Below are 16,519 nucleotides of genomic sequence, written 5' to 3' on the forward strand. Positions count from 1 at the left end.
AATGATTGAACAAACATTACTATTTCTGTGTGCACGTTAAGCTGGGCTAACCGTTAGCTGTTAGCCCTGTTAGCCGTTAGCGGTGTCTGTAATAGGTAATAACTCATTAAACGGTCCATGAAAAAAATATCTTTTCCCGCGGATATCTTAGTTACAACATGATTGAGCTAGCAAAGCAGTTTTGTGTTGCTATGTGTGGTATTTATTCAGTTTTAGGAAATCACGATGTCTAGAAAGCATCAGCTGACAGGGACAGCTTACAGCAGCAGCAAAGGTAACAGGACGTCATCTGTTAAAAGCCTCCCGTTGTCGGATACGACATGAAACTACTCCAGTTAGCTCAATAATGTTGTAACTAAGACATCCGCTGGAAAAAATATTTTCTTCACGGATGAGCACACGTTTGATAAAACGGAGTTAGATCGCTCGGCATCCATTTTCAAGCTCTCTGTGTGTTTGTTTCCTTACGGACGAGAAAAGGAGGAGCACACATTTCCGAGAAGGCGTGTCCTTTTCAAAAATGCAAGAGGCGTTGCTTTGTTGCCGACCGTTTTCGCCGGTGTGTTAAACACACTTTAGAAAGGAGTGTCCCAAGACTATCAGAAGGCGGAGATCTCTGATTGTCTGGTGGCGAGACTAGGGAGCAATAGGGTCAACACTTTTAAAACTTTCTGCATGAAGGTGAAAGTGAAAATGTATCTAATGCAAACATGGATTAATACACACTTTTTATAGTTTCACAAGGGTTTGTACAAAATATCTCATAAGTGACACTTTGCATAATAATAATCTCAAAAGGCAGATCTTTGATGTGCTTTTGAGCTAGTTAAATAAACCTGCAGTGTCTCTACAGTAAGTGAAAATCAAACATTATCTTCCTGAACAATCTTTTCAATGATGGGAAAACAAATTTCAACTGTGTCAAAGGGCTCTTAGGTAACACACCGTGTGGCCAGTGTAATTGAATTAACCATTTCACCGACTGTGAAACATTAACTGATGTAAAAAAAAAAGTCATGTGACTGTTATCTAAGAGCTGGTGTGTGGCTTTCCAGTCTTACATCTCATCCTCTCGATCAAAGGAGGGGACGGACAGAAAGAGGTCTGGCGGGTAGCCCGGGAATCCTTCAATCCATTCATCTGTTCTCGAGCAGGGACGACATGTTTCTTACTCAACTTTCTGGAAGTTTCTGGGAGAACATTCTCAGGCCTCTGCTGCTGAAACACAGTGCTTCTTGATGATCAACAGTCTGGACCACAATGTGAATATTCACATTCAAGGCCATGGGCCAATCGCAGCTTAATACAGCTAAAAAGAAACATCTTGACATTTTTTTCGCCTCTTTATTTTGAATAATATACAGTAGGCTGTATCTAGGTATGTTATCTTAAATGTTACCTCACAAAGCCTAACACTGTTCAAAAGGTAAGCTGGAATGACCTGAATAGAGGTCTGGGCTCCCACCTTGAGACCAGATGGCTTTCTCAGATCTGTGGATTGCTCAGAGGAGGTGTTCTTTCCCTTCTTTACCTCTGGCACCTCTAAACTGGTCTTCTCACTCTTCCCCTGCTGGCCTACAAAATATTTCTGTTGGCAGACAAACCGAAAAGGACTTAAATATTTCTGTAACAGGCTACAACTTTTCTGTAACAGACTGTCAACGAGCTGAGTGTAATTTTGTTTCAGAAACAGCAGCTCTAAAAACACTGTATGATGCTTGCACAACAACTGCATCCATCTGTGGAGTTCACTGTGAGCTCTAATGTAGTTGTATTCACATTTTTTTATTTGATGCTAACTAATACATACCCACCCACTTACTAGCTTGTTACCTCATTAAAACGTCAGTACCAAAGTCACATAAATTGTTAGCATGTGGAGATATGGATACATGAGATGTAAACACAGTGACCTCTACCTTGGAGAAACGTGGCTGCTCTGACTCCAACTCTGCCCCGCTGCTATGACAGTTGCTGTCTATCTCCAGATAACTTCTGGTTGGTTGTTTGCTGGCAGTGTTTTTCTTTGTCACTTGAGCAGCCTCGTGAGGTTTCTCAGCTTTCTCCAGATGATGAGTGGAGGAGTGCTATTATTATGCAGACAAAGACAGTGTGATTTTAGTCTATTTCCAACAGCACAATAATTGACTGCCATTTTTCGAATTCAAATGGATATTGGAGATAAAATATTCCCATTAGGACACACATTGTTCTATATACATTTGCATACACAATAAGAGCAATAACTGGAGGACAAAGCGACATAAGATATAGGAAAGTATTTTACCTTGGAAACAGGAGGCTCCTCTGGTTCTGACTGGCTGTCATCAGTGTCTGTCTCCCTGTAGCTTTTGATAAAGGTGGCTGCAGTTCTCTGGGGCCTCCTGCCTGCTGCATGTGGTCTCTTTGGCTCTACTGCTGGCTTCACTGTCTTATTCGGCTGCTCCATTCTCTTCTTCACATCAGGCTTCTACAGATTAAACAACAATGACACACTGTGGCCAACTGGGATAGTGCATCGTGGGCTAGAAGCACATTACTGCCTTACCTTACTGGGTTTGGTATTGTCCTTTACAGGTTTTTGAGAGGGTGGGGGTACACCTGGAAACTCATCTGTAATAAAAGAAAGCCCAGCATGTTTATGGAAATATAATGTCTTCAGATGACTGTATCGACATTCAGTCCTCATGTAATGAATTCCAGATTGTGAGCAGCATGAATGTGTGGCTTTAATGGCCTACATGAAGTATGAGGTGACACAGCTTTGGGCTTGACGGGCGCCTGCCTGGAGTATTTGGTAACTTTGGGTTTGGGTTTCCTGCTTGATTCCCTCAACCAGCTGACATCTGTCGTGACACAGTCTGTGTCTGTGTCACTGAACAGATGCCTCTTCACATACCGCTTCTCCTGCAACACACAAGGAGGTGAAAGAAAGAAAGAAAGAAAGAAAGAAAGAAAGAAAGAGGTTGTTTATTAGCTGGGCTGCATAATTCTTTCCCAGTTAAGCGCAAACCATGACTTTTGAAAAGTAGGCTTTCATTATTTTTTCCAGACATATGTAGTGCAATGAAGGTATACTTTTGCCACAGGTTGTCCTTTCTTGGTTGTGCTGAGTGCTGAGGAGTCGTGGATGGCACTGTAAAACAATACAGGAGATATGAAACTAGTTTTTAATATAAACCTTAATAAAATGTTACTGTTTCAAAGATTACATTTCTCAACAGTACACAGGCGATTTTCAGCTGTCAGACCAACCTGTTTGATGTGGCAGAAGTGTTAGTGAAGGTTTTGTTCTTTTCCTAAAGAGCAATTAAACAGACTTAAAATACTATTATGGCATACTGAGTATCCATGTATAAGATGTCAAGATATAAAATAACATTAGTTATTAGTAATTAGAAATATTTACCCCAGCACTCAATGATGCATCAAAGTTAAATGCAAAAACATCTTTTCTGTACAACAGAAAAAAAGACAATAAATGCTTCCTAAAATGCACTGAAAGCCACTGAAATATCAAAATGGACCTCAAATGTTTTAACTGAATTATATCACCTCTGCCTCGTAGAGTTTGTTGTGGTTTTACTGTAAGATTTCATGACGCTTACAGCTCCAGATACTTCTCTCTACAGCAGATAAAGATGTTATTTAGAAAATCAAGCAGAAGAAAAGTAACTTAAACTGGCTCCTCACCACATAGTAACAATGACTTACTTTAGAGGTTGATAACCAGCCCATATTGAAGATCGGCCTAAAACAAAAACACGGTCAATAAGCTGCACAGCTATGCTAGCGATGACATTAGTTCCTTTACTACAGTACAACACAATGTAGCCCTACAATCATCTGTGTGTATACCTGTTGACAAGAGGAGGAATCCAGCTCTGAGGGATTGTGTCTGCAGTATCTTTTGCTGTGGATTTGGTGTTACTGTCATAGCGGCTAGAGATGAGCTTCACCATGCTGCCTGCAACCTCTGCATCTCTCTGCACAGAAACAATAGAAGGTGTGAGAATCACAATATACAACATTTATAACCTTAAATTAGTAACATGCCTTAAGCTTGCAGATTTCATACCTTCTCTTTGCTTGAAAGGTTCCTGTTAGTGTCAGCATTCCCTTTCTGTGGTGTTCCCTTCTGTGGAGCTTTAGATGTGGAGGCCTTGGCTGGAGCTTTGACTGCATCTGCATCTGTCTCCAGTGACATCTGGCGTTTACTCTTCCCTTTGGTCAGGCCATTCCTCTGGGCCTGCTGCTTTTTGGGAGAACACAGTTTTGCAGCACACTGCTCCACAGAGCTTCTGCCTTTGATGTCAGACATGTTTCTGTGGGGTGCAGATGGCTCCTGAGGTGCCGGATCTTGGTTCTTCTCTCTGAGGACCTGCTGCAGGCGCTGGGTGAGTTCTATGTGAAGTTGCTTTTGGTTGATTGAGCTCGAGCCTGCAACTGACGATGTCTGTGCTGAGGACAGGCTCTCCTGTTGTCCTGCCAAACTTGACTGAGACTCTAAAGAGAAGAAGTAATTTAATATAGAAACAAAATACAAGTTTGATGACATTAGTTTTTTCCACTAGCCAGGCTCTGTCCGTGTTACTAGTCTTTAATATACAAAACATTTAGTGACGTTTGAAAGATAGTAACGATATTTGATGACTTCTTTGCTCACCAGGTCTTGGCAGAGAACTGATTTTCTGTGTGGGCATCATCAGCATTTCAGAAACTGACAGTTTGCTCCAGTTCATAGATCTGCAGTTTGAAAAAAGATATACACACATACTGTATCAACACAAACTCGCAGCATTAACAATCAGAGCATTGGCTGCTCTAATGGCAGCAGATTCTTCACAGTGCTTACATGTTTCTCCCAGTTGTGGGTTGGGTGTCAGGCACAAAACTGGACTCTGTAAGTAAATATATCAGTGGTGGGTTCAAGAGTCTTAAGAATTACAATGTAGCTGTACTTTCAGATTGAGCTTAAGTGTACAGTGAGTCACTATAGTGATACAATACCCAGAGACTGTTCCTCTCCCTGTCCAGCTGGAACCACATCTGCTGCTTTTGCCAGTGGTACATTCTGTACGACAAGCATAGACGACAGGTGCAACAGAATGATACGTGTTGTGTAAATACGACTTTGAAGCAGATTCAAAATTTGCATCACACCCTCATACCTGTGTGTGCAAAGGTAGAAAACACATGGCTTAACGTTATATATAAACATAATAATTTGGGCATTATACCTTTTTGTGTTTGCCGACCTTATTCTTATTGGACAGTTTGGAAGCTGTGCTTTGTAGAGATGTAGCACTCTGAGACACACACCATAAAATTAATCAAAATCACATTTTACATACTGTGATGTCATATTTTGGGCTTGCTGACTTTATATTAAGTATATTCAGTATGTGTCATACCTGCTTTGTCATGTCACTTGCTATTGTGCTGTTAGGTGTTGTGCCATTACTGCAGGTCTTTGCAGTTGTCCTTAGCTCTCCCAAGTAATGTTCACCTTGCCTGTCACTTGAACGAACCATCTCCAGAGACGGCTTCCCCTTAACCTTGGCTGAAGTGTCTAAAGGGGAAAGAAGAGAATACATTACAGCTGAGAGCTCAATCAACATGCCTTGCTTTAATCCGTGAATCTCTGTGAACAATAAGAATGTAAGAAAGAACAAGTAAAATCTATTTTAGTTTCATTTATTGACATTAAACTATTTTTTTTTCTCTCATTACGTGACCTAATAGAGTCTATCCTGTGTCCTTCCCAACTACAGGTTTCCCTGAACACCGCTAATCTGTCCTTGACATAAAAAGGTTCAGGAAGCCCTGCATTAAGAAACATAGAACAAAAGAGATTTTTAAAGATAATTAAATACAAAACAGGCATAATAGGTGTATGCATGTTGTACTTTTAACCCTACATTCATCAAATATGGAAATACGTAAACAAATAAACAATAAAAATGCAGCACAAACACATCTGTGATACCATTGAAAATAAGCTAAATCTTTAAACTGTTTTGAGTACATTTTATATCTTTTAAGGATTTAAATTCTGATAACTTCTTCCTACTTGATGACATAACAGCAGCGAGGGAACTGGCACAATGCACACTTCCTCCTCCACTGCTGCTGATAAAGGTGGTCGACTCTGAAATCCTCATCCTGGTTGGGGTCACCATCTGGATGGAAAATTAAAATGAGTATTTCTGTGAATCCTTCTGTCGCCTCTGTAAATGGTTAATTTAAATGTGATACTGCACTGTACAAAAGTTTTGGGGGTTTTCAGTGCAGGATATAGAAATTATACTGCCAATTCTATTGTCTTCAATGTCAACAGTTCCTTAAGGAAAATACTGATCATCAAAAGGCTTGACCCTGACATGATTGGTTCCCTTACCCCCTACTGGCCATGGCTGCGAGTTTTTAACGCATTTTAGTTCAAGATCCAAGTATCAGGTGAATATTTTCACAACACAGCAACAAACAATTACACTTTTTGGGTGATAACAAACCAGGAGAGCCTGGTTAGTATGTTAATGAGCTCACTGAACTGTCAAAGATGGCCGTCACTGACAAACCTATGCATTTTTAAATACACTTAACTGTTACACATCTAATATACAATAAATGCAAGTACAAATCTCTTTCACCTGTGCAGGTGCAGACGGGGCAGGTAGAAGGTAAGGTGCAGTGGTTTTCTCACTTTCACCGAGGGACATCTGACTCTCTGGAACAACCTGCATGGAGGGAAACACACACAAATGTTTCGAAGCTGTCATGCTGATTTGATCTATTTTACTGCTTTTTCAAAATGTTAAAAGTACTGATACAATGTCACATCAATGTAAGCCGAACACCAGCCGCACCATTTTTCTTTTGTCTGTAGCCATATCTCATTTACTGCACGTAACTTAAACTCTGTATCCTGACAATTCAAACCAAACTAATCTCAAAAATGAGCCAGTCCCATCCTTAAATAGGCAGCTGCCCTAACCGTCTAGTTTTACACATTTTGGCATTAGTAATGACCACCTTTATCACATCACAGCTGTCTTTTGAGAGCATGATATTTGCTTACCTGGGAGATGTTATCTTCCCCTACAATTTTAACTATAGTCTTCGCTACAGATGTGCTTGTCTTCCCCACAAAGCCCTGACAGAAAGAGACCCTTATTTAATGCAAACTGCCACATTTATTATGAACACACTTTAGACTCTGACTAGAGCAAAAGCAAGAATGCTGTGGTTTCAAAATGTTTAAAACAAAATATCCCTGCAAACACTGTGGCTGATGAGGTTTGAGTGAATAAGTCATGACCCACTTTGTTTTTGCTGTGTCCATAGACTTTACGAGCAGCCTGCAGGATGTCCAGGGAGGAGCTGAAGTGGATGGTAACACTCGTTCCTTCCACCGCACCCACGATCACAACCTGTGACAACTTTATCTGCAAGACTTTCCTCTTGCCCTCCTCTGGAGAAAAAAAAACATCATGTATTATAGTTACACACACAAACAAACACACAAGCAATTACTTAAAGGACATAGGGAGTGCCTGCTGGCTTAATGGGTAGAGCAGGCATCCCATCAACAACGGCAATGTCCTTGCTGCAGCGGCCCCTCACTGCATGTCATCCCCTGTCTCTCAACCCTTAACACTTAGACTGTCCTATCTCATAAAGGCAAAAAGCCACAAAAAAAATATTTAGAAAAGACATAGCCAGTCACATGCACATCAAAAGAAGGTATTATCTCCCTGAAATGTATTGTTTTTGATTAATCTGTTATCCTTGTTTCCTCACTATAACAAATGTCTTTACAGAAACTTCAATCTGTCAATGTCATGTATGCGTCAAAATGCCTTTTGTTTAATGGACAAGTGCTATTTTTGTCATCTGCAGATTCAGATGCTAGACACAAATACAGTACTCTTTGTACTCTAATTACCTGTTACAGTGTAGCTTTGGACTTCATTGTCATTGAAACATACTGTTTCCCACTGGGCCTCCTACATGAAGAGAATATCAGTCTAAATTAGGCTATAACAAATATACATCTACAGTTTATTACGCAAGTTATTGCACTTCTTGATTTTCACTTTCATGAATGTACTGTGAGGTACCTGTGCTTCATCATCAGAAAAAGAGAAGTAAAAGGACATGCTGCGGCTGTCAAGGTTAAAGTCGATCCAAAATTCTTCCAGGTTCTCATCAGCAGGCATCAGCAGCTAACAACAAAACCAAAATCCTTTGAGCACACACAATCCTTGATACACATAGCAGTACATTATGAATTGTGACATTTTAGCTCACATTAACTATCCTAACACTTTAATGAACAGTTAATTGTACCAAAAAGGCAGAAGCATCTTGAAATGTTCTCTATTATTGCCTCTAATGTGTTGTCGGACTCGAGACAGACAACAGCTGCATTTATTATTTTGTATCATTTGACATTTTCTCCTATTCTTTAAACCACAGAAACCCTGTCGATACTGACCTCATGCTTGTCCAGATAAGCCTCCAAACAAGGATAGGAGTACACTCTATATTACAGAGAAAACATTGTTATTCAGTTATGTGTCTCTATCACATTTATAAAATTTAATGAAAAAATAATGCCACTCTAATTCGTTTTCTCATTGTGCTATAAAGTCAAGGGTGTGAAATAATAGTTTCAGTAAAAGTTACACTAAAATATTCCTCTTTTGGGTGGCGACCCTAATGACCCCTTGAGTTCTCCAGACCATGTCTTGGGAGGCACTGAGTTATGGTATTTGTGTACCTTCTCCTGTCTCCCTGCATCCCATTCACCAAGTTCAGAAATTTGCGACAGTCCTGAAATCACACACATTTATATTAAATTCAATGTAGCTGAACTCCTCTTGTAATGTTTTTACACTACATTACCACTGTAGTGCAAATCATGTACATGTAAATGAGAGGCAAAGGTGGTGCACTTGTACAAATCAGACATTTTTACCGTCTCAAACTCAGAATCACTGATCTTGACAAAGGCACTGGCCACATGCTCCATGCTGAACCACCGATAGGCCAGCTCCTTCCTCTGGTCAGGAGCTGCCATTCTGCACAATGCCTCCACCAGGGCTGTCTGCAAGTCGTAATCTGACACAAAGAAAGTGTGTTGTACATTTTTGTGTCTATGGTATGTATGATTCTTGGTGAAATGAGATGATACTATTCATAAAAGATACTTACCACCACCCTTCATTATCCGACCAGCTAGCTTGATCCTTAAATGTAATAAACAAGAAAAAGTTTAAGAGTGTGTGGATCCAGAACAAAATGAGTAACAATAATCCTTACTATGAGGAAATTACCATGACATACATGATGTCTGAGGCCTCCTGTGATGATAGGATCCTCCTCTCTTTCTTGAGCTCCACTGGGATTTTGTCCAGAAGTAAGTTAAATTTGCGAATTGCCTGTTAGAACATTATTAGCGAGTGAATTTATGAGCACTGAACACTCAAATCACAGTTTTTAATGTGGCTCCAAAGTAGAGCTTAAAAGTAAAAGTGGTTATTAAAAACATTTCAAACCTCTTTTTGGATCAGGATGTAGATACTGGGGTCTACTGCCAACTGACCAACAGGGTACAGGAAGGAGTCTGTGATTTTGTAAGTTCCTGCAAAAAAACATATGTTGCTGCAATTGTGAAAGTCTTTTCTTATAAGATTCATCATGAAAGTTGATGTTGTTTTAAGAAGCTTGTTTTGTATGATAAATGCTCATTATGTTCCACCTAAATCTGTTCCAACAATAGTTTAGTCGGTAAAATGTATCTGATTTGATAGTGAAATGTAATTACTTCAGAGTTTCAGCGTAATCTTTTGTACTAAGTTATTCCATAACTTCACATCTTGTTCGTCAGTCTCTACATGTATACATACTGTTCTGTTACACCATTAATACAAAGATAACACCCTAACACTGGAGAAATGTTGCTGTGTGTTGCTGGCGTCAATCTTAAGTGTTTCAGACCCAAGTAATACTGTGGAATAAACTTTATTTGGGTCCTAAAAAGGGGTCATTGGAGATATAACGCACACACTGAGGATGAAAAACAAATAAATAATAGAAATGTAAAACAAACCCTCTTTGCAGGCTTCATGAACCACCTGTAACAGGGAGGAAAGAAAACACTTTATAATATGGACATTAACATGATTGGTGCATTATTTTATTATTAGAAATCAACTCACCATTAAGGCATCAAAGAAATCCTCAGAGAGGTTGAACAAGGTCTCATCCCACTGCGGGCCACACTCGATCCACAGTCGCCTGCATTTCTCAAACCACTGCACCATGTGCACAAAACCAGGTTCAATCAACAACTGACTAAGTACATTTACTGATGCAGCACTCACACACTGTGTGCCTGTTTATTGAGATGTATACTCATCTTTTTGAGCAGGCCTTGAGCTATTATTCCTGACAGTCCTTGGGAACCACCAGGTAGTTTCAGGTTTTTCCCACACTTGTAGAGGATGACGAAAGCCAAACTGGCTGACTTTGCATCTTTTTGATCCATATTCTAAGTTAAAAAAAAAATAGATATGGTTTCATTAGAATTACAAACAATAGAGCATTGTGGCATTATAAGTCTGTTGGGCTACATCTTACCCTGCTGACAAGTTTATCCAATTTGGTGAGAAACTGTTGGGAACATTTGATGACAGTCCCTTCATGTATGTTGCTTTGCAAGAAAACATCCAGTGGTTGGACAGCCCCACTCTTTAACACCTCATCAATGACTTTCTCCAACTGCACATGAAAATGGCTAATACGTTTGCTTTTCAACAACAAAGGAATCCTGATAAACTTGGGTAAAGATGTGCATACCCACCTGAGTGTCCTGTCCCGGGGCCATTTTCCGTTTAGAGGAACAGCTTTACTGCAACTTCGCCTCAGCTGTCTTCAAAAGGCTGTTAGGTCTAATGGTCACTTGCAAACATCAACTTGCCAACCTTAAGCTCTTTAACAATAATAAACTTCATGTAAATAATATTATAAATATAAATAACGTTATCCCTATGGACAGTTGACGTTACACTTTGACTGGCTCAGTCGGAGTGAACTTTAGTGAGCTGATTTGCAACATTAACTGACTGTTTGCTAACGTTAGCTAACAAGTGAATAGCTAACGTTATCACATTTGTCTGTCGCTTTATGAAACTATGGCTGTAAAGTAAGTTTAACACAAGCTTAACAACTAATAGCTAACTAGCGTTTAACATATTAACCCAGTCACGTTAATGGTTTCACCACTCTATAGTTGGCTTCCAGAGAAAAACATTAGCTTAACATAACTAACGTTACTGCTGACGCTCGCTAACGTTCCTTCTCTTAGCTAATGCTTATTTCGACCTTTGCGTTTACCAGGCACTAAATTACTAAAGTCGACTGTAAGTTATTATTTTTATAACGTTGACTTACTTACCGTGATGTCAAATGTTGCGCAGAAACATGACAATAAACGGTTTGACAGGTCCAACGTCAAACGCGCGAAGTATTTTCACTCATTACGCATGCGCGCGACGGGTCCCCCCCAATGGCCGCCAGTCTCTTCTCTGCTCCACTATTTTAAACGTCAGTCCTAAAACTTACTCTGTCACAGGAAAGTTGTCTCTCAGGGTTTCTGTCCGTCTTTTATCTTAAGCAGACATCTGCTCCTTTGCTGGAAAGTACATTAGAGAAAGTCCCAATGTTCAGAATTATGACACAACAATTATTGTCAGTAATCAACAACTACATTTCCCAGGAGCACTGACAACCCCTGAGAGCTGTTCTTGTTATAGTGGCCAACTTAACATGTGGTGATAACAGTATTTTATTCCCATTTAGCTGACAATACAGACAAAATACTATGTTTTACAATGTTTTGTAAAACTGGCTGGGGTATGACTTCCTTTTTCTCTCACCCATTTAGGCTCGTACACATGGTCAAGACAACCTGCTGAAGTTCAAGCACCAGAATGGGGAAGAAAGGTGATTTAAGTGACTTTGAATGTGGCATGGTTGTTGGTGCCAGACAGACTGGTCTGAGTATTTCAGAAACTGCCGATCTACTGGGATTTTCAGACAGCACCATCTCTAGGGTTTACAGAGGATGGTCTGAAAAAGAGAAAATATCCAGTGAGCGGCAGTTCTCTGGGTCAAAATGCCTTGCCGATGCCAGAGGTCAGAGGAGAACGGCCAGACTGGTTCAAGATGATAGAAAGGCAACAGTAACTCAAATAACCACTTGTTACAACCTAGGTCTGCAGAAAACCATCGCTGAATCAACAACATGTCCAACCTTGGTGGGATGGGTCAGAATTTGGCATAAACAACATGAAAGCATGGATCCATCCTGCCTTGTATCAACAGTTCAGGCTGGTGCTGGTGGTGTAATGGTGTGGGGGATATTTTCTTGGCACACTTTAGGCCCCCTAGTACCAATTAAGTAACTTTAAACCTCAATAAAATGTAAACGAGTTGTAAAAAAAAAAAAATCACTCCCCTTATAGATGTCATGGAGGGGGAAATAGGCCTAAGCTACAAACTATTTTTTGTACCAGACTGTAAACATGTTTATTTCTGCTGTAAAGTTGAGCTTTTTAACATGGGGGTCTATGGAGAGGGTTACTCTGTATTGGAGCCGCCCCCAAGTGGCCATTCAATGAATTGCAGTTTTGGGCATTTCTGTGTTGACTTCATTTTTCAGCCCTGGAAGTTGCCACTTGGAGCCAATGTAATGATTGAATAGCACAGAGGGAGGGAGAGTTATCCCCAAAACAAGCAGCTAATTACTCAAGCAAAATGCAAATCTCCAAATCACATCATCACACAAGCTGTAGCAGCCAAAGTAATATCGTAAAGTAGGCATGACGACATGCAGCAATGGGCCACAGGCTGGACTTGAACCCGGGCCGCTGCAGCAACAGCCTTGTACATGGGGTGCCTGCTCTATCCACTAAGCCACTGACACCCCATAAAATATCTCTATTTTAAGTTCAGATTTGATGTCAGAGGCATTTATCACACATGATGTATTCAAGAACTGCTTTTCTTGAATTTTGAGTTTTTGGTAGTTTCTTGCTATGATACGTACGCTGGAAGGTTCAGAGTGTATTTCAAATAAATACAAAATACAACCATTTAAAGTGGTAGGTCCCTTGGCCAAGCCAGAGTAGAAAAACATATGTCCCTCCCCAGGGCTAGAAAAATTATTTGACGTGCCACCATGCCCTCTCTATCATAAGTAAAGAACAGTCCCTAATTAAAAAGAAAGCTACAAGAAAACCCATTGAGTCACAAAAAGCTAGTAGAAGATGCCAAGCGATTAGGTGGGACTTTGGCTTTCAATAAGAATATAAGTTACACTTTATAATGCAAGCTCAACATGTAACACTCAGTTGGTGTCACCTCCATTTGATGTGCCCACTTTAAAGTTTTTGTTTAAATAACCAGGAAAATCAATTAGAGTGCAATTTTAAAGAAGAAAACACAAAAGTCAAGCAGTGGCACTGAAGCTGGCGTACATTAGAAATGCATTAGTGTTCACACTGACGCTGTCTGTCTAGAGTTGACAGTTTGTCTTGAATCTTACTTGAGTCAAAGAAATCCTTTGTTAGTCTAACAAAATCCACATTTTATGTCACAATGCAGTTATGCATATTTAATAGGTCTTGCTGTCAACGGTCATAAAGTGCTCTAAATTGGTTTCTTCTACCCTTTTTTTAGTCAGCATCTTAGATGAAGTGCACCATGCTGTCCTCGCATTCTTTGGGCACAGCGAGCTTGTAGTTATGGCAGACTAACTTATAATTCTCTCCATCATTGTTGTCCCAGTATTCAGCCCCACAGACTCTGTATTGGATGGCAAATTGCAACACTGCCCCTGGCTGTAGGAATGGAGGAACAGGCAGGTGGAAACGAAATGTATCACAACTGAACTGGCCCCCTCCTCCTTCCCAGGTCTTGGTGATGGTGGACACCCAAGAAGCTTTAGTTTCTGAGCAGCTCTTCCAGTCTGTAAGCGAATAGCAGGCTGTGACATCTTTCTCAAAGTCCAAATTCATGAAAACACAACACTCTCCAGACACACTTTCTGCGCATGGAGGCGATGCAGGAATCCTTCCTGGTCACCGGGTTGTTGATTAAAAACCGGCTTCAAGTATGGCAAAGATATCTTCAGTTGCTTTCCATCTGCCAACTCTGCATCCATCAGCAATCTGAAGGCAACATGATGTGGTATAAATGGATCCTCTCCAGATTTAAAAAGCTTGACATCTTCCAGGTCGAGCCCCAAAGAGTCGACAAATTGTACTCTGCATTGCTTCTTCTTGTGTGTGGTGGAAGGCAGAGAGTGTGACCACTGTCGGACGATGGATTTAGGTATTGGTTCACAGAGAGACTGCAGTTGTTCCTTTGGCACAGAGACTCTTGGAATTGGCTTCTTCACTGCATTCGGATTGTCAGCTTGAAGCATTTGAGTCAGGTTAATAATCATACGGGGTCTTGAGACACTGCTGCATGAGCTGGTAGTCTCCTCCTTTGCAGGGGGAATCCTCTCATGTCCAATGACCCACCCTTTATCCATGTTAGGTGAGAACAGCTGTCCTGGTCACCTGTAAAGGACGTTTTGAAGCATGATTTATTAATATTATGTCACATTCAACCCCAAAACATACTCTTATCTAGAGCACAATGACCCAGTAATAACATTAGTGTTCTCTTTTTACCTAAAAATGCATGATGATGTGCTGCAAACAATTTTGTTGCAAACATGACAAAACAGGAACAGGCGGGCAGTAAACAGTGGCTGTGCTCTCTGGTAGTACGTGCCTAAATGCAGACAGCCTATTCTGTTTTGTCTTCAAACGCTTTTGCTGTTATTCAAACTGCCTTTAATATGGTTCCATAAATTTGACATTGACATCATCTCACCATAAAGAAATGACGTGTAAGTTTGTAACATGTAAGTACGCTGCAGGGTGTAGCCTAACTTAGATCCTACCTTTAAAGTGGTATTAATTAGATTTGCGCTTTTCAGTGCATTATGGAGTCTCTGCTGTAGGCTACAGTCATGAAACAGGTCCTGATGAAAAAGGAGATATACCAGCAGCTGCAGCAGAGAAGTGTGTCTGTGGCTGCACGATGGCAGAGAGGAGACACTCTGCGTTTAGCTGGCCTCACGCAAAACATAGTGTGTACATTCACTGGCCAAGTATCAGGTTGATAGGTGTAGGGTTAAGGTCACACCTGGGCCAGGACTAACAGTTAATGAGCAGTAGCCTACAGTAATACGGGCAATAAAATTAAGAATGACATCACTATGATTTATGGTTAGCATTAGCATTAGCATTATTATATCTCGGTATAGAAGGTTGCAGCTACCATATTTGATCACTACTTTAACGCACCACTCAGCGAGCATCATGCTAAGTGATGCGAATCAAACACACTCATGTTGTAACCAGCAGATGCATTCTGGGTGTGGCTAACATGCTAAATGCTAACATTGTGAATCCTGCAGGTGACTTCTGCGTTTATTGAGCGGCTTTTACTTTCAATGAGGTGTGTGAGGCCTTTCTACTGTTTGTGTCTGCAGAGCCTTATTCAGGTAAATGTGTTGGAATGCTTTGAAGAGTACAGTGGGACTGGTTATACTGGGAAAATACTAGTTGCATGCTTTGAAAATGACTGAGCAGAGATGTTGAATCTGTAGCAGATTGTGGAGGACTTCACAGTGCACAAGATTCACAAAAAGACATCCAGACAGGTGAATATAATAACAAATTCTTAACTGTAGAGGAGGGCCTCAACATAGGGTTTTCTGTGAGTGTGCACTACTTTGTGCAAAAACTGTGGTGCTCTGTTTCAGCTTTAATTTGTGAGTTTGTGGCTGCAGCTGCTGTCAAGTTTTATTGTTTATAGATGCTCTTGTTTTTTTGCCTTGGTGGTTTTATTCTGCAGTTTACTGTCAGGCTGTTTAATTACCAGCCACAACAGCAGAGCTGGTATTGTTTTCACCATGTGAGTCTGTTTGTGTCATGGCACAACGTGGTCCTGGAGACACCTAGGGTAGCAGGAACTATCACAGGGGCAGTTAACCCTTACCAAATGTTTATTTATCTGTCTGTCTGTGGACAGATTTTGTCAACACCATGCAAAATGCAATCACAAGGTGTGTAGCTCAGATCATAATGAAGGCCACGTTTGGAGATGTGTGTAGTCTGGGCAAGGGCCCCAGAGGTAGAGGGGTAGGAAGTAGGGAATGTGCCATTTACGCCCCTGACCCACATTTGTTTCAAGTCACAAATTAGCATCATGTCTGGTGTGATCTCGTCACAAGATGATCTCTATTATTCTCTCTGTTATTTATTACTGGTCATTTTTGTTTAATTGTCTGAGCTGTGTCCTCTTAGGTCAGGAATTTATTGTTAGTTTGGACATAGGGGCTCTGTGGTGTTATGTGTGTGTGTGCTTCTTATTCTCTTTATATTGTAAC

General features: G+C 40.6%; 1 protein-coding gene and 1 pseudogene across 1 annotated transcript in view; both read right to left on the bottom strand.

Moving 5' to 3' along the window:
• The window catches only part of LOC126402968 (synaptonemal complex protein 2-like), a 17,517-nt gene extending 6,611 nt beyond the window's left edge, over positions 1 to 10,906 (bottom strand). Inside the window, exons 1-35 of the mRNA XM_050065343.1 lie at positions 10,871 to 10,906; positions 10,648 to 10,788; positions 10,427 to 10,558; positions 10,227 to 10,331; positions 10,118 to 10,142; positions 9,564 to 9,649; positions 9,352 to 9,446; positions 9,220 to 9,254; positions 8,984 to 9,126; positions 8,786 to 8,838; positions 8,501 to 8,546; positions 8,124 to 8,228; positions 7,949 to 8,009; positions 7,326 to 7,474; positions 7,082 to 7,156; positions 6,654 to 6,740; positions 6,074 to 6,182; positions 5,415 to 5,572; positions 5,241 to 5,309; positions 5,011 to 5,074; positions 4,856 to 4,901; positions 4,667 to 4,746; positions 4,079 to 4,506; positions 3,859 to 3,986; positions 3,715 to 3,751; positions 3,556 to 3,626; positions 3,410 to 3,455; positions 3,256 to 3,299; positions 3,079 to 3,136; positions 2,742 to 2,907; positions 2,549 to 2,613; positions 2,272 to 2,470; positions 1,920 to 2,074; positions 1,466 to 1,588; positions 1,062 to 1,218 (exon numbers count right to left, since the gene is read on the bottom strand). Coding sequence (XP_049921300.1) covers positions 1,062 to 1,218; positions 1,466 to 1,588; positions 1,920 to 2,074; positions 2,272 to 2,470; positions 2,549 to 2,613; positions 2,742 to 2,907; positions 3,079 to 3,136; positions 3,256 to 3,299; positions 3,410 to 3,455; positions 3,556 to 3,626; positions 3,715 to 3,751; positions 3,859 to 3,986; positions 4,079 to 4,506; positions 4,667 to 4,746; positions 4,856 to 4,901; positions 5,011 to 5,074; positions 5,241 to 5,309; positions 5,415 to 5,572; positions 6,074 to 6,182; positions 6,654 to 6,740; positions 7,082 to 7,156; positions 7,326 to 7,474; positions 7,949 to 8,009; positions 8,124 to 8,228; positions 8,501 to 8,546; positions 8,786 to 8,838; positions 8,984 to 9,126; positions 9,220 to 9,254; positions 9,352 to 9,446; positions 9,564 to 9,649; positions 10,118 to 10,142; positions 10,227 to 10,331; positions 10,427 to 10,558; positions 10,648 to 10,788; positions 10,871 to 10,894 — 3,565 coding nt within the window. The 5' untranslated portion in view covers positions 10,895 to 10,906. The remainder of the gene's footprint in view (positions 1 to 1,061; positions 1,219 to 1,465; positions 1,589 to 1,919; positions 2,075 to 2,271; positions 2,471 to 2,548; positions 2,614 to 2,741; positions 2,908 to 3,078; positions 3,137 to 3,255; positions 3,300 to 3,409; positions 3,456 to 3,555; positions 3,627 to 3,714; positions 3,752 to 3,858; positions 3,987 to 4,078; positions 4,507 to 4,666; positions 4,747 to 4,855; positions 4,902 to 5,010; positions 5,075 to 5,240; positions 5,310 to 5,414; positions 5,573 to 6,073; positions 6,183 to 6,653; positions 6,741 to 7,081; positions 7,157 to 7,325; positions 7,475 to 7,948; positions 8,010 to 8,123; positions 8,229 to 8,500; positions 8,547 to 8,785; positions 8,839 to 8,983; positions 9,127 to 9,219; positions 9,255 to 9,351; positions 9,447 to 9,563; positions 9,650 to 10,117; positions 10,143 to 10,226; positions 10,332 to 10,426; positions 10,559 to 10,647; positions 10,789 to 10,870) is intronic.
• A 2,851-nt stretch (positions 10,907 to 13,757) lies between these two features.
• Positions 13,758 to 14,608, bottom strand: LOC126403089 (protein phosphatase 1 regulatory subunit 3D-like; annotated as a pseudogene).
• Positions 14,609 to 16,519: the final 1,911 nt, after the last annotated feature.

Source organism: Epinephelus moara, chromosome 16 (genome assembly GCF_006386435.1).
Source record: "Epinephelus moara isolate mb chromosome 16, YSFRI_EMoa_1.0, whole genome shotgun sequence".
Classification (NCBI taxonomy): domain Eukaryota; kingdom Metazoa; phylum Chordata; class Actinopteri; order Perciformes; family Serranidae; genus Epinephelus; species Epinephelus moara.